The sequence below is a fragment of the Hirundo rustica genome, chromosome 4, assembly GCF_015227805.2.
Source record: "Hirundo rustica isolate bHirRus1 chromosome 4, bHirRus1.pri.v3, whole genome shotgun sequence".
NCBI classification, from domain to species: Eukaryota; Metazoa; Chordata; class Aves; order Passeriformes; family Hirundinidae; genus Hirundo; species Hirundo rustica.
Genome location: NC_053453.1, coordinates 8497959 through 8525832, shown reverse-complemented (window position 1 = coordinate 8525832; position 27874 = coordinate 8497959). Strand labels below are relative to the sequence as shown.

General features: G+C 36.5%; 1 protein-coding gene across 1 annotated transcript in view; it reads right to left on the bottom strand.

Moving 5' to 3' along the window:
- The window catches only part of SEMA3A (semaphorin 3A), a 196321-nt gene that overhangs the window by 21730 nt on the left and 146717 nt on the right, over positions 1 to 27874 (bottom strand). Inside the window, exons 8-13 of the mRNA XM_040061572.2 lie at positions 16142 to 16284; positions 14839 to 14953; positions 14680 to 14749; positions 13445 to 13589; positions 7688 to 7907; positions 2509 to 2600 (exon numbers count right to left, since the gene is read on the bottom strand). Of these exons, the coding sequence (XP_039917506.1) occupies positions 2509 to 2600; positions 7688 to 7907; positions 13445 to 13589; positions 14680 to 14749; positions 14839 to 14953; positions 16142 to 16284 (785 nt within the window). The remainder of the gene's footprint in view (positions 1 to 2508; positions 2601 to 7687; positions 7908 to 13444; positions 13590 to 14679; positions 14750 to 14838; positions 14954 to 16141; positions 16285 to 27874) is intronic.

Here is a 27874-nt window from a genome sequence, read left to right as displayed (position 1 = left end):
TCACTTTGTCACTAAATTCACATCTTGAAATTGTTATCTACATTTAATAAAAATTGCATTTCAAGAACTTCCAAGGTAATATGAAAATAATAATGTCTATATGAGAATTCATAGATACTATCAATTAAAGGCAATAATACTGAAATAAGCAACTCTTTTTAAGTATATTAAGGTGCAACCCCCATTCCTGTGAAATTTTATTCATAAGAACAATTTTTAATCCCAAATATAATCTTTTTAACTGCTCCACACTATTCACTTACAAAGAAGTTACATGCATTTTCAGAACATGCAACCAAAATGAGCAAGAGGTTCTTTGCACTCTGGAATATCTATTACTTCATCAACTGTTACAACTTTTAGATCCAAGTTCTTGGATGGATTTTAATTTTAATAGTAAAAGTGGCATAATAGATGGTGTGCAACTCAATTCTGTATGAACTTTATTCCATCTAGAAATTTGTAATTGATCCTACACATCATACTTTTGGTTGTGTACATTAATAAAGTCCTTATTAAGCTTTTACACTTGTATAGTTTTCAGCTTGCTTATCCTGAGAGAATTTGATATGGATCAGTGGATGGTAAGCATGGACTTGCCTTTACAGAGGGATTAGTAGACCTTATATTAGAAAGCATCAATTAAATGCAACATTTGAATGAAAATTGAACTTATTCGTTTGCTTGCTCAGCTGTTCAGAGAAATATTGTACAAACGTGGTTTAAAGAGACATTTGTTATCAATGTAACAGATATAAAAGACTTTCAGGCTTTGTGGAATTCTAAATGAAAAGCATTGTACTCAGCACATTGCAGCTTAACATCAAAATACATTGTTCATGATGCATGTATACTCTTTACAACTAAAGAAAACTTACATGTGGATGAGGTACATGTAAAATCTGTTGGAAATTCCCTATTGAAAGAGTCATATCTTATGCACACAAATTCTGCTTATTCCACTGAAGTACATTAATGCCCTCTTTAAGGCTTAAATACATGTCTAAAGAGATAATTGAGCTTTCATGTAAATTAGAACACCAAAATACTTTCACTCAATGAAAAAAATACACATGTAAAGTAAAATTTCAAATTTGAATTTGCCATTAACTATTTTACTTCTGTAAAACCTTTCTGAAAGTAGAATTAATTAAATTTATTTTTCTTTTTTCACTTTTATATTTTTCTGATCTCCTTTAGCTTCGCACTTCTGCTTGCGTCAGGGAAGAGATTCATATATTGTCAACAGTTTCCAAATTACCCTGCGTTCACATAAAGACTTTTGCATGTATAAAAAAGAAAAAAAAGTTATCTCATTTTCTTCACCTAGTTTCTACTTTATTTTAATGTGAAGAAGGAAAGAAAGAAAAAAAAAAAAAAAACCAACCCTAGATTTCTGTCCTCAAAAATCACCATGGATTGCAATAACAGGGACACACATTTTTCAGAGGTATCTTGCATTCAAAACAGAGGTTTCTGACAAGATTGGTACCAGTAACGGCAGGAATGCCCGTAAGAAGCTGTTTATCTATCTTGTCTCTGCTCAGAAAAAAAGTGAAGGGATGGCGACAGAGTTTGATGAGGACGTGGGGCTGGGCCCCTCTGCAGGTCCAGGGCACGGTCTCTGTCAGCACATCTGGGGTGAAACCGCAGGACAAGGGGCTCCCGGAGCGTGCCAGCAGCATCTTCCCACTGTCACACCAACCTCGTGCTCCCAGACAGGGATCAGCCCCACAACTGCCTGGAGACAGGGAAATGGTGCCATAAACCGGCACTGACAGAAAGAATAACGTGGGGAATGTAAAAGATTCGTTGTTGTGTACAAAACACAAGACATCCCTGGGTTCTGTCTGGGAAGTGTTTGAAAGGTTTACTCAGCCTCGCCTTGCAGGCCTGCCTACGGGATGCCGTATTTTTTAGGTGGCTCAAACAGGAAAAATGGAAAAGATTGATTTCACCAAAAAGTGCTAGAGTTAGGGGGTGTTTATGGTGCCTTGTGTGGAATTGTGAAAATGAAACCCCAAAGCGACCTTTGAAAATATAAACACTTTGTTCCTCAGATTATTAAACACAAGAAATCTCGGGAGATCACTGTTTTACCTAAAGTATCTTCCTAGTTACAATATGCTGACCGTCTGGATAGTTTTGAGAGTTGATGCAATTATAAATTTGTATATTGCAGATCTCTGTGGGAGAAGACAGCCAGGCATTGTTCCCAGATGCACAGGTAGATACTTAACTCCAGCATGCAACAGCTCTAAGATTCAGAAATACTCATTTACTTTTTAAACCACCAAACAAGAGCCCAGAATACCATTTCTTTTATCATTAACCTCCAGCTTGCACTGAAAGTTTCAAGGTTTATTTTGACTAGTGTCTGGGCCTCTAAATGACAAGCTAATTAGAGGGGTATGCCAGGCTATTCCTTGGCTAGACCTCAAGAAGTTGAGTTTGCAGCTGTCCACAGAGAAATCTACAACCTGACACTTGAAATTTAGCCGCACTTACCCGAAAGACTGTCATTTCTTCCAACAAGACTTCCTCTAATTCGTGCCAAGTCTCCTTAGGAATTGAAACCACTTTAAGAACTGTTCCAATATCTTGAAAAGGGAGAAAAAAAATTGAGAAAGACAAAAAAAAGAAAGGATTTTCAGGTGCTTAAGATGAAAGCTTCTGCTTTGTAGCAGCCAGAATTTCTTGTAGTATATAATTATTTCACATATAAAGACTGTGAAGCTACGTATCTCTCAGCACTCATTCAAAAGAACTGCTATTTAAAATAACCTCAGAAAACAATGAATTTCAGTAGGATATTTAAGTATTTCAATTATCAAAATGAAGAAAATACACACTATTACAGTTATTAAAGAATAGGCGGGACTGAAATACTATTTAAGTGATAGTATAAAATGACAGATTCATGATTGGAGAAGGAAATGCTCTAAATTTACCGAGTTGTGTTTTATTGTCCATTTTGAATATGATGTTTGTCTTTCTTAAAATGCATGTGAAGATACTGCAGTATGGTTATAAAACCATCTGGACATATGTTGTTAGACAGACTAAGCTGTTAGGTCTCTTAAGTACATGTGATCTTCCCTGTGTCAAACAAAGTACCTAAGATGTATAAGCCCCTTAAGGCATCTATATTTCTCTATGTATAAGATGCTGGTTCTTCACTGAGGAGTGAAAAGCATACAGTTTGTGCCTTTGGTTTAGAAGTAGGTGTGTGCCAGTATTTAAGTATCACACCAAATCACTTTTTTTGAGTTTTGCAACAAGCTTTAAAATTAACAAGGCCAGCACTTGAAATTCCAGAGCCACAGCCCTTGGTTTTATGAACACAGTTGAGACTAAAGACCATCTCTGTTATTCAGCTTCAGCATCTGTGATTTATTTCTTTGTTTCTATGAACGCAATTTCCAGGAAACAACAAAAACACAGAGGACCATTTCTAGGCTGGCACACATCACTGCAGACTCTCTGAAATGGAAACAATCTGTATGCGACTTTTCTTCTTAACCACCCAAGTGTAGTGCCATGCAAATGTATCACAGGTAGAATAACTATGTCCCTAAGGACTTTTCATGTTGCACATCCTACAGCTTTAATGGTTTAGGAAAACGTAAGGCATTTTAAGTGGATAAAATTCTCAAATAACTGTAATAGTTGACATTCTTAAAACAAGAATTTAACCATCTATTACACAAAATCAGACATATATACATTTTATAAGTATATATAATTTGGGGGGTTAGCTGAAATTTCTGAATAAAAAGATGACAACTCTCTGCTTCTATATCTAAAATACACATAAAATTGAGACAAAGAGATCACATGCGTTAGAAATATTTTTATAGGGTGACTAACTTAAAAGATATTGATTCAATAAGAAAATTCTGGTACTTAACTTCTTTGCATGACTTTGTATTTAAATATCCTATAAAACCTGGAATAACCTGTAGAACTGAGATTTTTCATTTTTTCCATCTACTTCCCTTTAAGCAGATGCTGGTTTCTACTTTTTTTTTTTTTGAATTTTAAGAATAAGTTATTTCTTTTCCCCTGGAATATGTATATCACTGTTTTCTTTCATTAGCCACAAATTCATATATTCTTTTTAAAAACACAAACCGACAGTTATTTCTTAAAGTAACAACAAAGCAAAGCACATCTTTTTATTTAGACATCTACAGTACAAATTAAGCTAGTAAAATATATTAGATAAGTAGGTTTGGAGTGGTTTTCATAATGGTCATTGCTACTAATTGACTATATTTAAAACAAGAAATAATGAGGAAGGTACAGAACAAATGAAATATAAACTTTAAAATAATAAGAAAAATTCCACATTTCTACAAGAGAGTAATTCAGAATAACAGATAATGTAAACAGATAATGTAACAGTATTTACATTTTTTATTTAATTGATGAGTTAATTTCCTTAATAATCCTGATAATATGATGCCTGTGGTTTTGAGGAAAATACATTTTATGGGCGAAAAACAGGGAGCTCTGACCTAATAAATATAACAGTGTAGCAAAGTGTCACAACTCTATTCCGTGTTGGACTAGGACTGTCGTCAGCCACAATCCATTAAATGCCATATCCTAGAAATACAGGGAGATTTTTCATAAAACAGACCGAGTGGGCACTGAGCAGACACAAGTTTCCCATAATGTAGTTTCAACAAAAGGTCAGACTTTTAAGTGTCTCCTGTAACAATTACAGTTGCCTGATCTCAAAAAAGCTTCTGAGGTCAAAGATACACTGAGTTAATCACTGCGGAGACTCTGGTCAGGCCACAGGTACCAAAGTGGGGCTTTATCTGAGTTCTACATCAAGTTTTACAGAGTAGTATTTCAAACAATTTCACACAAGCTGAATCAGGCGTCTCCTTTAGGATCAATAGGCCCTGCTTAGTAAGATAAGATTACTGTTATTAATTTGCTTTACTGACAGAGGTACTTCAACTGTGCCAAAGGATGCCAAACATTAGACAATCAGGATATGCATGAAATACTGTTTTTTTCTGATTACCTTCAAGCATGCTGATAGGATTTTATTTCCATTGTGAAACACACTGGTACAATCACAGTGGGAAAGAAACTGCTCAGCTCAAGATTACCCCCACAGGAAAGGAAAATGTGACCACACTGGATGGCTATTAATTATGTTGTGTTCAATTATCATCAGTTATTCAACGAAAAGGGGAAAAAAAGTATTTCTTCAACATACTGCAGTTCAGCAGCACATGGGAATAATGTAGATTGCTCTAACAGCAATGGAAAAATACAGAGAAATATTATCTAATCTGATGGGACAGACCTGCACAGAAAAACCTAGTCATACCCCAGGGAGCATAATTCTGTCTCTGACATAGGTTCAGATCACCAAGTGGGAAAATGGACTGTGACTAGAGTCCCTAATCTGCTTCTCAGTTAGTTCTCTGCTTGGGAAGAAGTAATACATGCTGATTGTGTATCTGTTTCTGATTCCTCTGGCTCTGAGCAGCTGGCTCTGTGCAGCACTCTGGCAGAAGGCAGACATGGCCTTAGTACTGCCTCTTTACCTTTCCCCACACATGGAAGACACCTTTTCCAGATTCTGAAAACCACAATAAGGACAGTGAGCTCAGAGGAGCATGAAGCATCTTTTGTGCTCCAGCTCCAGGCATGAGTGTTGTAATGTCTGTCCTTGTCCCATAAGGGTATGACCTCCTGCTAAAAAAAGAATGGTTTCTATGGACAAAAGTAATATTTCAAAAAATAATAACACTCTGAACTTAGAAAGATGGGATTTTGGTGCTGAAATATCTTTTGGCAAGTGCAAGTAATAATATTTCAACACTTTTCTTAGTTTGTGGGCAGGGCTATCACCAGCATTGGATGGAATCCTGGGCATTTACCACACACCTGAATATTAGTGGTTTAGGAAGACCCTGAACTCCCAACTCAGAGGTAAAAATGATCATTTAGGTTCTTTTAGAGGGAGATCTTGCCAGACTGATTTACATAAATACTGCTAGACATAATAATAACTAAATAACCAGTATGTGCAATGGTAACTATCTGAGCTACAGCTCAGTTTTAAGCAAGTCTACCTGCACTGTCTGAAACAGACAGGAGCTTCTGTCTTACTTTTCATCTAACTCTAACAGAAGTCCTGAACAAAGTACAGTGAATCTCTAGAAGAATCTTTTGCTTTCCCTTTCAGAAACCAATTCCTTTCTTAGCTCACAGGCCAAGCTTTGGAGAGTTTCTTTTGCTCAAGAAATAACTTAAATAAGTCCCTTATGTTTGTTCAGCATCATACCGTGTATGCCACTAATTTGTTTTTTGCGGGCCAAATCAGGTCATAGAGGACTTGTTGAAAGACACCAAACACTGTGAATTGTAGATGACATTGAAGTCTCTAACACGTGATGGAAAATATACATGTTGTGTAAAATCATATAAAAATACTTTTCAATGTTTTATGCAAGAACACACCATAGCACTGGTATCTAATAACTCAGTTTCGAAGCTTTGAAGTGCTTTAACCCTTCCTGCAGAGCTGTTGTTTTCTGCAGTAAATGTTCTGAATTGTTATGCTTGCACTGTGTTTGGTATACAAAGCTTCATCAGCTCTCAGTTTACTCATAATACATTTCAGGCATCAACATGAAAGAGATCTTACATTTATTGCTTTGGAAATCTGAGCCCAGGTCTAGAGTACCAGAACAGTATTTAAAGCATGTAAAAAGTTGGACTGTTATAAGACAGACTTAGAGGCATTTTTTTTTTGTCCAATGCTGGAAAGAAGCAATAGTGTTTTGGTTTGATTTGGTTTGCTTCATGATGCCAATGTCTAATTACTAGTAATTATGTTCAGTAGAAGTTTAAAATACTTTTATTCAATGTAATTGAAACATCAGACAACTAATGTAAAACTTTCAGAGATGAAGAAACAGATCCACCAATAGCTACTCAGCACATTTTTGAAACCATTAAATTTAGGAAATGCAAATCAGCTAATTTTTTGGACACTTTCTCATTATTACTTTTCTGAAAAAAAAAGTCTTTTCTGAGTGCATATTTACACTTCTTTAAGATACCAAAGCTGCATGATTCTGCAAATGCTTTGGAAAGGATATCATCTTTCCATTTGAATACCAGCTCTTCTGAAAACACTCCATTTGTGCCAGATATCTTCATCTTAAGTAAAATGATGCACTCTCTTGGCTAAAGAGCTGAGGATCTTAAGGCAATACTTGAAATACTTGAAAGGCACAAAAGACTTTTACCATACCTGGATATTTGCCTCATCTACATTAATAATTTTAATGCTGTACTTCAAAATGGGTACCTCAAACTCCTCATTTTAATATTAAATTATGATTAATAAGGCAAGCAATTTCTAATAAAAATCCCTAATAGCAGTAGTTGGAAAGAGGGTGGTTTGGTCTTAATCCAGTTGGCAAAGCTCCTAAAGAATTAAGCTGTGCAGGCTATGGCCTGAACCTGTAACAGTGAGTGATTGTAACAAAGACTTCCCCACATGAACAGTTTTGGGTCCTGCCCCAAATTTTCACAGGTTTACACTGCTTTTCAGTCAATGTTCTGTCTTCCAGAGTACAAATTTTTATCTGCTCTAGGTTTCCATCAATCCTGAAGGAGCATACACTGTAGATTCAAGACCTCTCACCTGTGCCAATGAACATCACATCATATTGGCCATCTTCTGCGTCTACTCGATCTACCACGATCTGTGTGAACTGGTAATCCACGTCTGTTTTAATCATGATTGGACGGTTGTTGATGGGGAATACTGGGTTGTACATGGCAGGATGACTTCTGGCAAATGTGATAACTTCATCAGGAAGGTCCTTTGTGGAATCAAAACCTCCAAATGTTTTACTGGGACACTAGAAATAAAAAAAAAGAGAGAATGTTTTACATTTTATTATTTATCATCCCATCTACGGCAGTCTATAATTAAATATGTCAGGGAATCTAAGGGTTTTGTGACGGACAGCAAAAGTTGATTCTGTCACTGATAGTCTCTTTTTTTATTTTATTTTGGATCTAAACCAATATGGTTAACAGAATGCAGATGATCCTTATACATAATTTTTCTTATTCCTTTTCAGTTCAAAAGGCTTTTAAGTCTGTTTTAAGTTTTAAGCTGTGATTAGTATTAGTCTTTAATTGTCAGAAGGAAGAAGTCCTGAAATATCTACATCATTCAATACAAGGCAAGGAATTCAGTATTTGGTTATGTATACAAGACAATATTAATTAATTATACCATCATCTTTGTTTCAAACATTGTCTTCAGAAGTTGACTGGAAGTCCAGATCACTATGTGAGGAGTCTGGGACAATGCCCTGTTCTAATGACTTTTCAAACTCCTGCTTGTCTCAACAACTCTGTCCTCCTTGTAGTCCCAATAATGTGGATCCTGTTACACTAAATCAAATCTAGTGAGTCATGTCTTAACTGTCTTTTTTTCTTTCCTCTGATTCTAAAGAAAGCCTTCTGTGAGTGTTACTCATCATACCATCCACGTTAACTCTTAGGTGAGGAGAGTCTCATTGAGGAACTGCAGTAACTCCTCACTGCCCTGCACAGTGATGGAACAGTTGGTGTCCCATTGGGATGAACGTGAGACAGAAAAGAGCCACCTTTCCCCTGCATATACCCAGGGGTGGGCCAGACAGTTATGCCTCTCATCTGTGAGAGCCACAGGGCTCTACTTTATGCATTTAGTTTATGTTCTCCCACTGTAAGCAGAAACCAGAGGCTGGGAAGGAAAGGAGAGGTAAGACCATGGTGTTGGCAGCCACAAAAATATTCTCCTACTTTTAGCTATTACATATCCCCATCAGTAGACTCAAGAACTGTAGCTGATCACCATTTTCTCTCATCCCTTCGGTAGAACTGGTATTTTATGAGCAGTTAGCTGCAACATTAACAAAAGCATTAGTACTGTTGAACAGGTGAAGAAAACGAGCCACAGTGACACCAGGCCAAGGATCCTTGTCAAAGATCCTTGTGGTGATCCTGACTGCTGATCTGTTCAGATAATTCTTGAAGACATATAAAACATATAAGACATGTGAATCCCAGCTGAAAATAATTATTTTGCAGTAGTTGTACTTCAAATATAAACAACTGATGTTAAAATGCCCAAGATAATTTGCCCTTTATATTCAGGTATAAAATAACTTCCTATTAAATTAGAAACCTAGAGGACAAGATCTTATTAAGCAAGAATCCAGACCCTGCAGGATGCTCAACAGAAGAAATCAATTGTCATTGCTATCACCTTGATCCAAATTATTAATAATTCATCAGAAATGAAATTTAAAAATCGATGTTGTCAAAAAGAGTAGTTGCTATATTCAGCAAAGGGACGCTTCCAGCATGGACATATAGAGTGTAAATTGTCCCTTGCTGGCATATTTGTTAGTAAGTAAATCCTGCATTCTGTTTGTATGGAAGGGAAGATTGGAGGGAAGAAGAATATTTGATTAAGGCATGTGGAGCAGACAAAGCAGAAAGCAAAATAGATATCCATTTCATTTTTTCAAGATTTTTTAACCTTCTTCTTATTATTCTATGTTCTTGCTCTTTTGTACAAAAATATTATGAAGAGAAAATCAGATGGGCTTTTCATAATTATTGGCCAAACCGTTGCCTGTCTCAAAAACAGTGTTTCAAATGCTGTGCTTTTTACATCTCAATTAATATTCTAACTACAGTGCATTACTAATTACTTGGATTAATCAGATAACAATTAATTAGATTATAGCTGTAAAATACTCGATGTATAAAATCACTGCACAAGAACTAAGTATTGTTAATTGCATCTGGGCTGAATTTTCAGTGCTTTTTCAGAAGAACTGAAAAAATACTAAATGAACATTCATTTCAATTTTAGGCAAATGAATTTCAGCTGTGTTTCAACTGCTTGAATATTTACTTTCTGGCTCATTTTCTAACAAAGGATTTTACTTGCAGAAATATGAAAAAAGCTCCCGAGGGAACCGGTCACAGCACCAAGAGTGCCAGAGCTTAGGAAGCATTTGGACAATGCTCTCAGGCACATGGTGTAATTCTTGGGACTGTTCTGTTCAGAGCCAGGAGTTAGACTCAGTGACCCTCGTGGTTCCCTTCCAACTCTGGATATTCTATCATTCTATGGACCAAGATATACTTTGCATAGAAAATTCATAAAACTAGAATTAGAGTCATAATTCTGTGTGTTTGAATAAGACTCTCAATCCTGAGACACCTGTTACTCCTTTGATCCCCTGATTTTCTGAGAATAAAAAAATTACTGTAATCCTGTATCTTTACATGTGAAGTTTGAAGTGCGTTACCTGGACTAGACCCAGTAAGGAATCCAATAGAACAATCAATATCTACATTTTGGTAGGAAGAAAGAGCTCTTTGGTCATAACTCTTGGTGCCCTGAAGCAGAGAAAACTTAAGCTCTGTAGGTGAATTCACAGAAAGTCAGATAGGAATTCAGGATGAGGTGCCGAGTGTGAGATATACACAAAAGTCCTCCCTCCACTCCCACATACTTAAAAAAAACACCCCAAAAATCAAAAACAATACAAAACAAAACAAAACCAACCAAAAACTTAAAAAAAAAACCAAAAACAAAACAGTCAGATAGGAATTCAGGATGAGGTGCCGAGTGTGAGATATATACAAAAGTCCTCCCTCCACTCCCACATACTTAAAAAAAAACCCCAAAAATCAAAAACAATACAAAACAAAACAAAACCAACCAAAAACTTAAAAAAAAAAAAAAAACAACAACAAAACCAAGAAATAACAAAAAACCCCAAACAAACCAAAAACCAAATCAAAATAAAACACAACAAACAAACAAAAACTAAAAAACAACACAACCAAGTCCTATAGCTCTTACCGGAAAAATTCTGGCAACTTCTTTGTTACATGTGAAGCTGACGTAGAACTGTTTGCAAAGTTTTCTGGTTTTTCAAAAAACATTTACTATCATTTTCTTTTACTCATGCTGGGCAAATCACCAGATGCTCAAGAAGTTAACTGGAACCTCACCTATTAAATTCCTGAGGTAATTCAGCACTGTTTAACTGCAGTGAAATCTGCAAATGAATTACTGTAAGAAGATCAGGGTTTTTTTCTCACATCTCTTACTGCATTTCTTGGAAAAGGAGTCCAAAGGTTTGACATCTAGAAAACTTTAAAAACCTTTTTCTTCTTTATTCTCAACAGATCTTCAAATCATTGAGAACACACACAACTTTATCACTTAATGAACAAAAAGCTTCTTCCAAGCCACAAATACACCTCATTTTAAAATTCAATTTTATCCTATTGATACAATAGAATGATTTTAGCAACTGTGAGGACACTCCTCTTTTTTTCAAAGTGGCAGAACCCAGGAGTGGAGTCACTGTCATTGGCCTAGGACAGACTGCTGGCCTCAGACACTCCAACAACATTAACTGTGGCACAGCCTCCTGCACTACATTTGTGGGGTTAAGCAGACCTGTAAAATTTGGGATCACATTTGCCTTTATGGTGGAATCTGAACATCTTTGCTATTTGTGAATCTTAATAAAAGCATTTTATAATGAAACCATAAAGGTTAACTCCATTCTGATAGGCCAGAAACAAAAAGTATCTGTAACCTAACTGCATTTCCTTACTTGGACAAAGGCTCTGGTGTCTTACTTCACTTCACCACTTAAGGGCTGGGTTCTGGTCCTTATTTATCTGCTTTTTCTGGGGAAGTTGATCAAGTTATTATTTTCTAATTTGCAACTCAGGTCAAGACTCTCAGGGAACTCTTGGAGCAACCCCCAGGCAGAACTGAGACCAGAACTGGGTCTCAGGACACAGAACTGCCAGTCTCAAGAGCAAATATTTGAGTTGTGCATTCAGAATCTCAACAGAGCTGCATCTGCTCTCTGCAGAGGAATGAATGCAACAGAGCCTGTGTGCAGTAGTCAGTTCCTTATCTCAGTCTATTTCTGTAACAGAAACATGTGACCTTCTTTGTCCATAGTTCTACATAATATCTGGTATCTGGTTTTGTTCAGAAAGGTTAACTGATACTGAATAAAAGGAATATAAAGAAACAGAATAACGAACACTAAGTCTTAAACTGAAAAGGTGAGAATAGCTGTACAAGAAATATCAAAAGTATCTACTCATATTTTCTACAGCATTATAGAACAACAGAACTCAAAAAGAACCCTCAACTCCCTGACATAACCGAATTAACTGTACTAATTGAAAAAAAAAAAAAAGATTCACCATCAGATGAGAAATGAAACATCTTTTATGCTGCAGAGCTCCTATTTTAACTCTGGTAAATTAGAAATTCCTTTAGTCTCAGTGAAGGACTGAGGAGTGCTGAGGAATCCAGCTGTCAGGGAGCCACTGTTTTCTTTTACTTAGGAAGTAATTTTCATTAGCTGAGCATATAGATCAGTTGAAAGATCAGATTTGAAAGGACAATTTCAAACATACCAGAGAAAATAGAAAATATGATGAAACTAAAGAAGAAAAGTAATTTCTGCTTTCTTTTGTGCCTTTTATTTAAGAAGAGTTTTAAAGGAATGTTGTAGACTTATATATTATTTATACATATACATTTATATGTATACATGTGTACATACATATTTAATCTTCTGCAGTGATAGTTCTCAACACAAATGGGCCAACCTGATTTATGCAAGCTAAGGAGTGACCCCAATGTATAAAGTTAAAGTTTGCTTCATAAATGTACCATCTTCTTAGACTACTGGAAATTTCAGAGGCAGTTAAATATCTCTAGAATATGATGATATCAGTTGAAATATCAATGTCTTATATAGATTAATATTTTAGTCATTACAAACTAGAAACAGAGAATCAGGTAAAAGCAGACATTTACAAAAAAAAATCACAGTGGAAGGTACAAACTATTGTAGTCACTCTATCATCTATTGCAGAAATATCTGTTTCACTGTCCTAGATTTAATGTTGACTGAATGTTCCTAACAGTCAGGCAAATCCTCTGTTTTCCATTCATTCTCACTAAGAATGGTTCAGCCAATATTTGGGGGAAAAAAAAAAAAAGAAAAAACCAAAAATTCCAAGGAAAGGATAATGCAATACAATTTATGAAACACTTGACTTTCAGTAAAATTCTCCAGCCATTACCAAAACTTCTTTTGAAGTTGTTAATATTAATGCCAAAATTAAAATCCAAGTGAAGTTGTTACTGCAGTTTCATATGTTACAAGAAAATCAGTACATTCTGGACCTGGAGGAACTGACAATCTTCCCTTCTGCCACTCTATCCATTTCATTAGCTGTGTCCATTTCTTCCTTGGATCTCAGCTCAAGGACCATGCAATGTGTGAAAATATTTTCCACAATTTTCCCAGTTCAGATTTCTTAGGGTACTTACAGTTCCTGGCCGTGGATATGGCACTCGCCCTTGGTAGGGAACCCACTGGTAGTTCGGGCCGTCTCGGTGGGCGTAGGGACCAAGAAATACTCTCCTCACATCAGTCATGCTGTACATGCACACTGCTGATCCCTTGAAGATATTACTGAAAATGAGGGGAGAAGAAATCAAATCAGTTTCTTTAAATTATCAGTCAGTTTAATCAAGTGCTAGAGCTATGGGAATAGCAGCTTGATGCTTTCTAATTTATTGCATGTGCTGATTATCAAAGCTCTGACATGGTCTCAGAGCTATCCTCACTCACCTCCTGTGAAAGTTCAGCAAAATTGATATGATCTCCCAGACATTTTCCTAAGCAGATGGCTGCTATTTCACTGTTTAAAACATCTTGTCCCCAGAAGGCCAAAGTCCAAATTTGAGTAAATTTCAGTAAGGCTTTCCCTAGAGAACTATTCAATTCTTTCTTACGCTCCACATTTTTTTGTTTTGTTTTGTTTTGTTTTGTTTTGTTTCAGTTTCTTCCATCACTTGGGCAGCACAAGTGCAAACTTCAGCATTGTTTCTTACTGTGACATTTTTTACAGAAAACAGTAAGGCCTTGTAAATCTCTCTCTTCTATGCCTGGTACTACTAGAAACATTCTTTCTGTTTATAAACTAGAACTTGTTTCCTTCACAGATAAATGTGGCAGTACAACTAGTACTGCAAATCTTCCTCAGGCCGAAGCTACAAATATATTTTGTTCTTGGTGAAAGCACAACATAACAAAAACATTCCAGTCACAGTTATACGTGATTCAGCAACAGAGCTTTTGAAAGAACATTAGACTTTCCAGATTTCAGCAATATTTTTTACTAATATCTCCTTGACTAGCCAATTTCTCACTCCACAGATTTTCTATTTCACACTGCCCCGCAACAAGTTTATTTATGCTTGCATTCTTTTTCCAAATCTGTGTGGAAAGGGCTACAAATGTTGATCCCCACTATAAAAAGCTAATTCAATGACAAGAACAGCCTGAGAAACTGATAGTCTTTGTGTTTGCTAGCTTCAGAGTGATGATGTACATTGCTCATAAGAAAGAAACCTAATTCATTACTTCTTACTGCCATTGACTTCTCAGTTCAAAGGTTAAGAAAATTTTGTGTTTTTTTAAAAACACTTTTAACAAAGAGACCTCTTTAAAACATGCAGCCACCCAAGTTTCCATGCAAGTAAAATGATATGCTCTGTACCTGGAAGTTGTAAACACTCCATAGACTATTGGATTTTTAGGGTCTTTTGAGTTCATTAGGAATACATCCTCTGTAACGATAACAAGAAAAAAATTAGGTTAAATTCATACAGATAATACCTGAAGACATTTCTATATTCCGGCCATTTCTGCCACTTACGTAGTTCATCAAAGTGTGTGTCAATGCCATTGGGTCCTGGTACAGAACAAATCAGACGTGCCTTGAGGAAAGTTGTCCATTTGTTAACAAGGCTCCTGTGTCCACCAAAGTCATTCTAATAACAAAAGTATTTTGCATTAAAATTTAGCAACCGTCTTTGTCTGAAATATCGAGTACATAGAAAATACAGTAAATAAGATGACATTAAGAGAAAACAAGAGTGAAAAATTTACCCTCTATGTACAAAAGCAATATAATGTAGCAAAACCATAAAATCCTAATTATTTTTATTTTAAATTGTATTGTGTCATATTTCATACTAGTCCATAATTTAAAGATCAAAACCCTCAAATCTCTTTATATACCTTTATACATAAATAACGGGGGGGGGGGGGGGGGGGGGGGGGGGGGGGTGGCGTGGGGAAAAAGAAAAAAAGGCAGAATATCTTGCCTCAAAGCTCCATGTCTGCCATGTCCTGGAATAGCTGAGGGTGTTTATTATGCTTAACTGGGTAGCAAGAAAGTAGAAATGAAACTTGCAATGGAACAAAGTAGACAAAAATGCCAGAGCAGTGGGATCAGTTGTAGAATCCCAAAACGTAGAAACAAAGGGCCCCGAGGACTTTATACTTGTGAGGTAACTGGTTTTAAAATAGGAACCTCTGAATTCAAAGGAAGTAAATTGAAGTTGTGCTTATGGATTAACAGAAAATTCTACTGTAAACACCACAGTTGCTAAAGCTACAACATATTAATATATAATTTAATTAGCAGAAAAGTTTTTCAAAGTCTGTCAGAAAACCATCTGGGCATTTATCAATGTGATAAATGGACAAATGATTCATCTTGCAGTCACTAAGGTTCTTTGGAATGGCTGCCCATTTCTACAGCTAACCTTAAACAATTATTTTGCAGTATCATCCTCTGCCTCTGTTTTAAAGGTTTTCACTAATGTGGGAATGGAAAGGTATTAACATTTAAAAAGCAAAATTTTCAAATGTTTTTGGCCTATCTGAAGTATCACATTTCCTGTAAAAGACATTCTTTTGCAGACACTTTCTAAGCCTCAGAAGGTACCTCTGACTTTTAAACCAAACATTGTAGTCCATGAAATTTTCCCCTCCAAAAAGAATTGAATAGTACTCATTTCTGTATGTCATTCTCACATTATTTTTCTCTTGGGGTGACCCCTGCTTTAGCACAATGGCAATATTAATACTGAATAGTTCACAGGAGAGGAAACATAGTTTCTAAAATTGCTTGCAAGGGCATTCAGTATCACACCAAGAAGCTGTCATCTCACCTTGCAGATCTGCCCTATTCTGGCATGAGTGGCTTTTCCAGTGTGCTCCCCATCAATTGCGTTTTCACGGAAGAAGAAGTAGATTTTGTCATCTTCTGGATTGTCACTCTCTGGTATCAGGTGAGCACTGACAAATCTGGGATCTGAGAAGACAATGCCACAGTGCACATTACTACGGCACCAACTGGATCATTGCTCTTCCTTACCTAAATGAATTGTCATTTTTTTTCCCAAGACCAAATCATTGCATCCCATGGCAAATATTTCTATATAAGGTATATCATCACCTGTTAATATGTGACAGAGGTTACATTCCTCTTATCTTTAATAATTATTTATTTTATAATTTAGAAATTTTAATAATAGTAATAACTTTAATAATTAATACATTAATATACTTAATTTACATTCCTCTTATCTTTAATACAGAGAGGTGTTGGCTACAGATATTTAATGAAAAAATCTTAACTTTATTATTGGAGCAATTAAATGTTTATTAAATCTCTTTACAAATGTTTGTATAACATTACAGCATGGTTTCATAATTCCATGTATTTACCACTGACATTTTTCTTGTTCTTGTCTGGATGTCTGGATTTTGGCTAATCTTTCTGTATAAGTCACAATTAAAATGAAAGAATCATGGAGACAAATGTAAAGCTCTCATTTTAGCAATTAAAAAAAAAAATTACACCTAGAAAATTGTTAGTGCATTACTGTTAAAAAAAGTTAAGCTGAAAAATACATTTTGATTGATAATACTTCCACACAATACCCCAAATTCCCAAATTTTTGTCTTCTTTTCAGAAGAGAAATATATTTTAGAATTTCTGCTCAAGTTATTGAAATACTTCATCTTGTCATTTTTGTAAAGTTTTATTTTTACATACATATAAACTTTGTTTCTTAACATTTAGAGTGACAACTTTATTTTGTGGTAAAAAAGATACATCACCAAATGGAAATACATATAATGTGGACATACTGATGGGTTACATAAAAAATACTGTAAAGAAGTTTTGGGCGAAAGAATTTTATAGAATTCACATCAATAAATTCATACCAGTGGCGCATCTGGCTCATCGCTGTATTTTACAAAGATAATTCAGCTGGTATCTTTTGCTATATTTGGAAAAGAAGGCATATCCAACAAATTTACCAATCTGTTTTATATCCTGCTGGGATAATTAACTGTGAACTATATTTAACTACTCAGAGTCTTGTTCCTATGTGAAATTATAAGCTATTTTAGTGCCTATATTAACATCTTTTCAGTGTATGTTTATTGCTATATAGTCATGGAAATAATGAACTTCGCTATGTTTTGCCAGTTTGCACGAGCTGGCCTGCGCAACCCATTGCCTTATTAAGGATGGCAGTGTTTTTAAGCAATATACTTTGACAAGCTATGTACATAGAAGTTTAGGTGTTTCTATTATATGGGTATATAGAGCATAATTTTGTGTGTATGTGTGTGTATTATCATGTACTCTGTGTGTATACATATGTATATATTCTCATGTACTTGTGTGTGTAGGAGCATACATGTATATATATACATACATACATATATAAGCACAGAAGTACAGAAGGATGACCCTATTGGTGTGGACCAAAATTTACTTAGATAAATACACAACTTCCAAGATTATCCAGAAGTAATTATTCGAGACAAGAAAGAATATGGTGATTACAAATAATACTCTCCAATAATAAAGTCCCTTCCTTCAATTGTTTTCATTGTAGCTGATTCCCTAAGCTTTGTTGCTTTCGGTGTCCTTAGTTAACTCTCAGTAGACTTCTCATCCAGTTATCTGTCTAGTTTCTTCTTGAACCCATTTCCAGAACTCAGCACATCCTTTTGGAATTAGTTACCTACCTACATAATGTAATGAACTAAAATTTACTTCTGATGTTCTGTTTTGAGCATTGAACTTAATAACTTAATTTGGTTTATCTTGATTCCTGTATTGGAATAATGCTCAGTGATCAAGATGGGGATGAACTCTGCTCTTTAACAAGAGCTGGAGCAATTTTCTTTGTTGAATTCTATGGTTTTTTTTTTTGTTTTGTTTTGTTTTTTTTTGGTTTTTTTTTTTTTTTTTCCCTATTAATTCCTAACAGTTAATATTCCTAACAGCACCTAAACATTAATCTGAAATTGCCACGGGGTTTACATGCCATAACCCCAGAACCTCACTCTTCATTGGTGGTAGTCTGTCCATACCCCATTCTTTCATATGTGAAGATAGGCATGTTTTCCTCGTGGTTTTCCCCATGGTTTATCACTACATCATTCATCAAAAATAATTTAATTTGTCATTTGATTGCTTAGCTACCCAGTTGCATAAGATCCTTTTGTGATCCTTCACAGTCTTCCTTTGTCCCACTATGCTGAATAACTGAGGTCCACATGAAAAAAAAAAAAACAAAAAAAACCTCTCATCCAACCTCTTTTACAGGTTATTTATGAATGTGTTGAACAACACAGGTCACACAACAGATCTCTGTGAAACTGTGTCTACCACCTATTATCTGTTAAAATTAACAGTTTTAGACACCTGAGAACATGAAAAGTCTGAGATCTTAAGCTCTTCACCCCAAACCCCAGTAACGCAAGCTATTCAAATGTTCTTTCTTTCTTTCCAGTACGCATTTCATAGCCTTACACTGGCAGGAGACCCAAGATAAACAGTATCTTAACTATTTTTTATATGATATACTAGGGCTTTGCATGCAACTTGAATTGCAAGAAACAAGGGTTACAGCTTGAAAATTTCTGCAGGGCAGTCTGGGGAAGGATCCATCAGAGAAACAGAATACCCATTAGAAGACACTATTCTTGGCTACTGCATCTGGAGAACCTCTTTTCTGGATATGTTGTTTCTACATTCTTAAGGTCTTAATGAAAAAGGGTAAAAAATAATATTCGACCAGAACAGAAACACATTCCAAATGGTTGAATGATTTGTTTCTAGCACAATGGGTTTTGTAAATCACAAGGTATCAAGTTCTAAAATAAATTACTATATCATCAGGCATCAAAAATCTAACTTTACATTGGCCTGTGAAAATAGTGTGGGGAGTCCCATTTGAGTCAAAAATACTGCTGATATAGCGCTGGTTATATAAACTTGCCCTCGGTTATCATATTATTATTCTTTTCTTTCCTGCTCATAATTTTGCAAGTGAACCAGAAATAGGAAGACAGTTTAGTATTAAAGCAGGACTGACACAACAATGACAGAACAATAGTTGAATAAATTGAAAATATTTATTTCAAATGATTCTGTCAGTGATAGCAGAGAAGAGGGCTGTGAGGCAGGCAAATAAAATTAATGCCACAGCTAGAGCACACATGAGTATGCTTTGTATATACCTCTTACCAGTGCTCATCTGAGATGGATTCAGATTCTCAATGAGTGATTAATAATCCTAACTACATCCCTGCAAATGAAGGAGTCACACAGCTTCATATTAGAAACACATCCATTGTACATCATGGAACAGCTTTTCTTGAACTTCAACACTGATGTTTCTTTCTGAGCACACCTCAGATTGTTTTGCCATCTAGTTAAATCAATATGTTTTAGTCAATAAAAGAGTGGTTCTTCATGTTACAGGGCCCTTGTTCTTGTTTCCCGGTGATGCTTGGTTTTTCTCCCTCTTCCATCTAACAGATCTATGTCTACACAGTGAACCAAATAAATGAAGAGCAGGCTACATGTGTTCTGCTGCATATAGAAATAGATTAATTTCTGTCCAGAATGAACGTAAAGGTTACAGAAACAACATCATGATACCACGTGTGGGAAACCGAGAGAAAAGTGGTTGATAATTTCATGGGTTATAAAACTAAGAACCAGTGATCTGTAGTGTGTTCTTTATTGTTTCACTAACACAGGAGCTGTTTGGCTTGCCTGAGGCTTGATGCACACTTGCATTCAACTCCAGGGCTTCAGACCATGCTCACTACTGAATGTTGAGGTCCTGATGAATCAATCAGCCAGATGGCCGGCAGTCACGCAACACAGCCCTCTCCATGGACTGCACAGCACTTTTTTATTGCTCTTCTTTGAGGATTGGAAGGGAGATATCCACAGATGAGGGAATTAGAGACTTCTCCTTGACTCTCCTAATTGCTCACCCATGCAGCAGAAGAAAGAATGTCATCCATGAATGTGTATGTTCAAGTATGGAGACCGCCCTGCCTTACCCTGCAAAATTAAACACGTTTGGTATCAAGGGGTCCCCATGGGAAGTTTAAAATAATTCAGTCAGGGTTGACCTATTTCATACATTCAGCACAACACAACCATGAAACAAATGCTGGAATGAACTTCAAGCAAGTTTTACTGAATGGGAAATAGGACTTTGATCCGAACCCACCAGTAACAATTGTAAAAGTCAGCGCAATGCAGCTATTGGGGGTAGATGGAATGACTTAAAATTTTGAGTATGAATTATGGAGTATTCTGCAACCCTAAAACTGACTCCAATCCATGTAGCCCACAGAAATTCTGTTACAACAGCTCAACACTTTTTTGTTTGAAGGCAGTCTCCCATTGGCTAGAAGTCCAGAAAGCTTGTTTTGGGAAAATGGATTTAAGAAATCATTTGACAGCAAATATTTTGCAATGATTCATTGCTTTTAAAAAACATAGGCAGACAATGTAGAAGACTGCTTTAAAATACAGCATACATCAAACAAACATTTCTGAAACGTGTTTAAGCATGATCAAAGGAGAAACAAAGCCACAGCATAAACATGATCAAAATAAAATTACAGCTAAAAACACTTCTCTGATCTTGCAGCCAAAGTGAGCAAGCTAAAAATAAAAACTTAGATTTTTATTTAAACAGTCAGCCCTTAAGAAGCAAATTATTAAAGTCTACACCTTCTCCAGTCTCCTTTTTCCAGTTGTCTTGGCTGTGGCGCTACTTCTCAGATCCCACATGACACCTTTTACACCACATTGTGTGCCCTCCTGCAATTACCAGCTCTGCAGACATTTCACTGGCAGCAGCCCATTAGACTGTCCTTCCAGAGAAATCTGGCTCTGTATGAAAACAGCACCTTGGTCCAGCTGCCTCTATGATTTATATGCCATTGTTTGCTTATTTAAGTAATGGAAACATGTTTTGCCTGTCTCAGCATTTCAGGTTGAGGAAAAGTGAAGGTAAATCGATTTGCACTGGTTCCTTAACAAATGTTACTCTTTAGCAACAACAACTGCACAAATACATGCACCCAAGAGCAAGGAACAATAAAAATCAGAAATTGGCTTTCTAAGTGAATTGTATTAGCATTTTAATGAAGATCTATAAACTTGAAGGCACAGAAATTACCTTTAGCTGTCAAGATTGAGTAAGCCGAAGGAACAGAAGCTGGGGTCATCTCTTCATCACTTGACAGGAGCCAAAGGGCAGTTCTCTTAGGAAATGTTTTGTAAAGAGTTTGAACTGGATGCCCCTACTATTGTGTATTAATGGTCAAAATGACTAATTTATCAGTTAACAGGAAGAAAATTCTAGGAAACTAGGGAAATTTTATGCTCAGTAAAACTGCAATTGCTGTAATTTAATGAAAAGTACTGGAGGGTGACTGGGACCCTGAGGAGAGGAAGATTAGAGAAGATGAAATAAAAAATTTAACAACAACAAAAATAGACAGCTACTCAAGACTTCATAACCATGTACAGCACCCGTCCGCTGAGACCCAGCACAGAGAACCAAACACTGTCCTCACAAAATCTGGTCTTGCTCTCACCGTGAGCCCTGCTACCCACAGAGAGGAGACTTGCAGCTCCAGTCACAAAAGTGCAGAGCAGAGCTTCTGCCTCAGCAAGGTCACCAGAGGACAAAGCTGTTAATATGTGTTGATGAGAGAGCTAAGATGGCTTGAGGTTTTTACACACTCAAATGTAGTTTACAAAACACCAAAGCTTTTAGCGGTGTTCTTTCAAAGTTCCTTCATTTAAATTCCTCAACTTTCCCATTCCCCTTGCTGCTGTTGACTCAGGCAAATGCAGCAGAGCTCTCATGGATTCACTGCTCCTAGTGAAGCTCCTCAGTAACATGTATGGCATCAGACCACATACTCAAAGCGGGAACGCTGTTTGCACAAGGGATAACTTGTGGCTATTATGGAGCTAATACGAGGGTTTTGTGGTAACTTATTGTCAGATGCTAACACAGAAGGGACAGACCACAGAGTAGAGATGTCATTTAAAGATGCTGTTTACAAAGTCAGGAGGATGTGTGGCATGCAAGCCATGTATGATCAAGCTGTCATCCGCAATTACAAGGTAAGAAGCCCTATGGTCCCTCACTGATTTTGCAGTGGAAATTGCCATCAGAAAGAGTTTTAAGGATTGATGATATTCATCAGCAGTTTATCTTTGAGTCAAGATGATCTTAGAGTAGTGTATTAGTTATGTCAGCTAGTTTCTCCTTCTTACAAGTGATATTCTGTTTTTTATCAATTTTTCCAAGATTAGTAAAGGCAATTTTTGAGATACAGATTATAAAGTGTAAGGTTTAACTAAGGCTTCTTTTAATTTCAGTAGTGCACTTTAAAAGAAATTATTTTATTCCAAACTCTTTTCATAATTAAAAAACAAAACAAAACAAAACAAAACAAATCTAAAACCAACAAACCCTTCCTCTGCAGAATCCAACTGCTATGCTTCAGTGGTGATTTGTGTGACATAAAGAGATTACAGACTTTCAAGGATGAAAGGTATTAAAAGTAGCAACAACATATCACTCTTCTGTCATTTCAATACATGGGTGCAGCAGCACTGTAACATGCAAAGAGACGTGCATTAAAAAAGAGACACCGTATTTTTACACATGTAAATTCTTCTACATCTCAATGGTACCCGTACACATACACCAACAGGAGTCTAGCCCTTGTGGCTTTTACAGTGGCTTGACCTAAGTGTTTTCCATGCATCATTCCCCTTGTGAAAGATGATAAAACTGATTTTAAACTGGGGGGGAGCGTTTAAAGAATTACTGATCTGTATTTGAGGCAAAAGCAAAAAAGGGCAAGTGTGTTGTGACATCCTAAAGCAGTCAGGCTCCATCCTGGGGACAGCTAGCAGAAGTGAAAACTTGGCAAGGCCAGGCTGGGGACTGCCCTCCTGGGGGCTGGCAGTGATACAGGGCAGTAAGAGGAGCACAACCTCAGTTTGGGGTGCTCAGCACCTCTAGAATAGTGTAAATGAGTCCCTGAGTACCTGCCATGGCAATGCCACCACCCCAAGATCCCTCATCTCCTCTGCCTCAGAGGCATAATTCAGCATGAACATATCTTGGGAATAACGTTTTAGCTCCCACAGGAAAGATAAGGGAGAAAATGTTGATCTCTGATGCAATTACCAATTTCTGAAGCCTTTGTTCTAAAGAGACAACAATAGTTTTGATTCCCTGTTAAAGACTAATTATATGGTGAAGAAAAGTGAATACAAAAGTTCAGTAAAATTATAGCTTAATGCTCAACATAAATTAGATTTCTCACAAAACAATGCTTATGATCTATCCACCCCATTTAATTTAAAAGAGGTGATTATTATCTCCTTACAGAACAACAAGCAAAATTAACACCTCTTTTCCATCACTGACTGTGTGTTAAGGTTGTTGTATATCTATCAACACAATTAATTTTAAGCTTATTTACTTGTCCCTCAGAGAGAGAGTAATTGGGCAACTGAGAAAACTAGTGTCCATCACAGAACAGAAAGTGCGGCTTGCAGCACATTGTCTCCGTTTAGGAATACTTTAATCTCAATTTTCTGTATTTCTTAAAGGTAATGAGAGTTCCAGCTAAGAGCCTGTTTCTTCCTCTCTCAGTCATTTATCTGAAGTTTTTGACACTGATGTTTGGAAATGAAAACACTAGAAAGCCTGTGCCTTAACTGTGTAACCTACATCTTTAGAGCTCTGGATGAGTGACAAGAACTAAATACCAGAGCCTTTATGCTAAGAAGTGATGTATTAGGGGAGGAAGTGGAGCGTGGAGAAACTGAAGACAAAAGATGTTTCTGATTTGGGGTGTTACAGACTTTTGGCATATACAGCCATGCTACAGGCCTGCCTTTTGTGAGCTCTGAAGATTCACAGGTGGAGCACAAGTCCCTGGAGATGACAAAGCAGTTGATGGCAGTTGATCCTAGAAGTCAGAAACCAAAACCTGTTCCTCTCCATTAATGTGATTTTCTCAGGCCTTTCTGAATACTGAGAGATGTGTGTTTATGCCTTGGTGGAATAGTCTTCCTCTTTGCCACCTGGAAATTAAGGGCACAAGAAGGTGTCCTGAAGGCTGAGGGAACATGCTGTAGCCAAACTCCTGACGCAGAACTTTCCAGGAGGCAAATACCTGGCTGAGTGTGAGGAACAGCTAGGGATTAACATGGCAAGCATATTCCAGTGTAAGGAAAATGAGACAGCCCTCAGCAGTACGACTGGCAAAAGCTGAACAGCACTGGCTTGACAAGCATACCTTCAGCCTCTGTCTCCTGAAAGCCAAACTCCTAATATTACTGTCAGCTCCATGCAGTGCACAACCTTGTCTCCAGAACGATTTGCCCACAGAAATATTACTTTTTTTCTGCCTAAAAAGTGAACAAATATGTCCTTTAAATAATCTATTTTGAAAACAGGAAGAAAAACTCCAAATTTTGTACTGTCAGGTTCAATTTGAAGTATGTGGAAGGGGTTGTGTAGGTGTAAAAAAAAAACCTCCTCCCTGGTGTCACATCAAAAACTGGACAGGACCATAGTCTGAACTCTCAGCAAGAGCTGTTCATTCATTTGGAAATGATCATCAGCCCACGCCACTTTCCAAGGAGTGGGAAGTAGAAAACTCTCCTGCAGCAATTTCCTAACCTTTCCGATCTCCTGTAACCTAATTTCTTTGTTAAATCCTTTAGATTTGACTAAAGAACTGAGGTAATTTTGTCAATCTGTAAGAAACATTTTGTTGGTATAATGAACTTTTACAGCTAGTCTAAAGCAACTTGACACAAAATCCATTAAAGTAGGACTAATGAGGGATGACAGCAAAGACTGAGGAAAGAGCTGGACGAATGACTGGGTTTAGCTCTTGTCAGTGTAGCACAGCAACACAAAATGCAATAAGACATCTGTAAGAGGAAGCAAAACCCCTCAGCACAACCTGAGGTTTTCAGTGTGATAGCATCAATTCTGACAACCTCCTTCAGCAGTCATGCGAGCACTATGTGCTTCCAACTTTATCTAGCTTCAGTCAACATAAGGTATTAACAGGGTTTCACAAAACTGAAATAATGTATTCATTTATTGTTGGTGTGAAACTTAGTACTGTTCATTAAAAAAGAAAAAAAAAAAAATTGACAGCACAGGTAAGATGAAAACTGAAGTTGCTTCAGACAGAAAAGTTTTGCAACTGTACCTGAACTGTCAGAAAGTTTTTCTTCTCATTGTTTCATTGGTTTATACTTTAATTCTGTACAAGCAAACCCTTTTTTATTTGTACTATTATTATTTTTTTATTATTCACTGACAGCACTTCAAAAATATTTTATGCAATTTCTGTGATTTTTATGAATGAAAATTTCATTGTATCAAACACAAAATTTTTGGTTTTTTTTTAATAGCGAGGGAGTACTGCAGCGTGATTGCTTCTGATACATAAATCACAGGGAGAGGCATTGGCAGAAAGTTTAACAGAAGTATTTAAAAAGTAATAAAAGAAAGAAATTCAGTAAAAAACATAGGCCCTGTAATAAACAGGAAACTGGACTTTTTTTAAAAGAATGCTTTCTACCAACAGGTCTGGCACAAAATATTAAAGCTGACACTAGGTCAAACATGGAACAGAACTGAGTATTGACAATGACAACCCATTTACACAATCTTGTGAAAAAGCTGGTGACTAACAAGTCCATGTAAAATACCACATAGAAAGGTTTTGTACCTTTCTCTCCCATGGAGCTTTTTTCTGCCCTTACTGGAGGTTGCTTGAGAGAAACAGGAGAATGGGACACTGAGACTGAAGGAGTGGGTAACTGAAGAGAGCTGTGCCCCATGACTACCAAATTTTACAGTGTGACAAATGTTATTATAGAGCTCAGGAAATATGAATAATCTCACTGACATCAGAGAAACACTTCTGCCTTACAAGGATATTGAATTCTGCTCAAACAGCAGTAAAAGAATCAATAAACACCAATCCTCAGATTTGTGGCAATATTCACAGATATAATGCATTACCACTGAATGCTTGCAACTATTTCATAAAACCTGTGCAATGAATGGGAAAAATATGTAATCCAGTCTTCAAAGTAATTTTTCTTCTGCTTTTTTTCTGAATGATCATCTGTAAAAAAGCAGTCTCTGAAAGGTTATCTTATTTCTGCTTATACCAAATTCACTAACACAATCTTCCCACAAATCTTGCTGTACTTATCTGAACAGAAACCTTTGAAGCCTACTGAAAGGAAATTAAATTTATATATATAAAGATATGTTAAAAATACTCTTTTCCATAATCCAGGAACCTAACAAAAACACAGGCCAGTTTACCACTTTAAAAGGTAAATCAGACAGGAAACTATTTTGTCTTCATTTACTCAGTGGGTTTGTGGCAGTTCTAAGTGCTCTGGAACATCAAATTCTGCCGGATGTTGTACAATAAATGGTAGTCTCAAAGATTTACAGTTCAACCCTTGCCTTTGAAAGAGGGAATTTTCCCTGGTAATACTACAAGGCAGCTCACCTTACTAACAAACATTCAGCCTATGGACACCAGTGATACAGTGATCTCCGAACAGAGGGAAAAAGAACTAAAAAAGGCTTATCAGCTACCAGTTTTTTTGACAACACTGCTACATTTCAGACTGATATTGAGATTCTTAAAATAAATGTTATCACATTTCAGTAACACCGTATGTTATCTGTACACCAGCACATCATCTGTGGCATTCACTGCTTCTGACTATCAACTATTAGCTGGTGATCACCTTCATACTTTGACCTCTTACATGTTACTATACACTGTACTATATCTTTTTATTTTTTACCATATGGTATGTAAAAGTACCTAGCTACCTGTTTAAAAAATCAAATTTAACAGCCACCTTTCAAAACAGATGAATTTATACAAGCCCATGGAATCCAATGCAACAACAAGGGATGGGATATTTCTGACACCACTTTGATAACTAAGACCTTGGATACTGAAGCCTGAAATAAGTAGTATAGGGCATTCTAAAGATCAAGTGGAAAAGAAGCATCACTTTGGCAATGCAGCAAAATGGGAAGTTCAGGATCTATTTCACTATCAAAATTTAAAGGCATCAAATGAGGAACCATTTGTCAAACATTTTGTGTGTTTGTGATCTCTCCATCATATCTGATAACTGAAATTGTGTGAATTTGTCTTTATTTTCTGTTATTTAGTCCAACATGCTGCCTTTACAAGTGAAAAGTAAGTATCCATTTGTCTCTCCCATTTGTCCTTTTCTCTTCCTGTTCACCCTTCCTTACACCACAGTAATGAATGGGGCTCTGTGACCCAAATGATGCTGTTGGTGACATCGGTTTCACCCTTTTGTTTCACAGCATTGCCTGACAGAGCCTGGGGAGCAACATGGTGAAGTGGCTCCAGTGGGACTGGAACAGTTTCTACCCTGCAAACAGGGGTTTTCAGAACCAAATGGAGGAAAAAATCTAAATGTTTTTGCATCA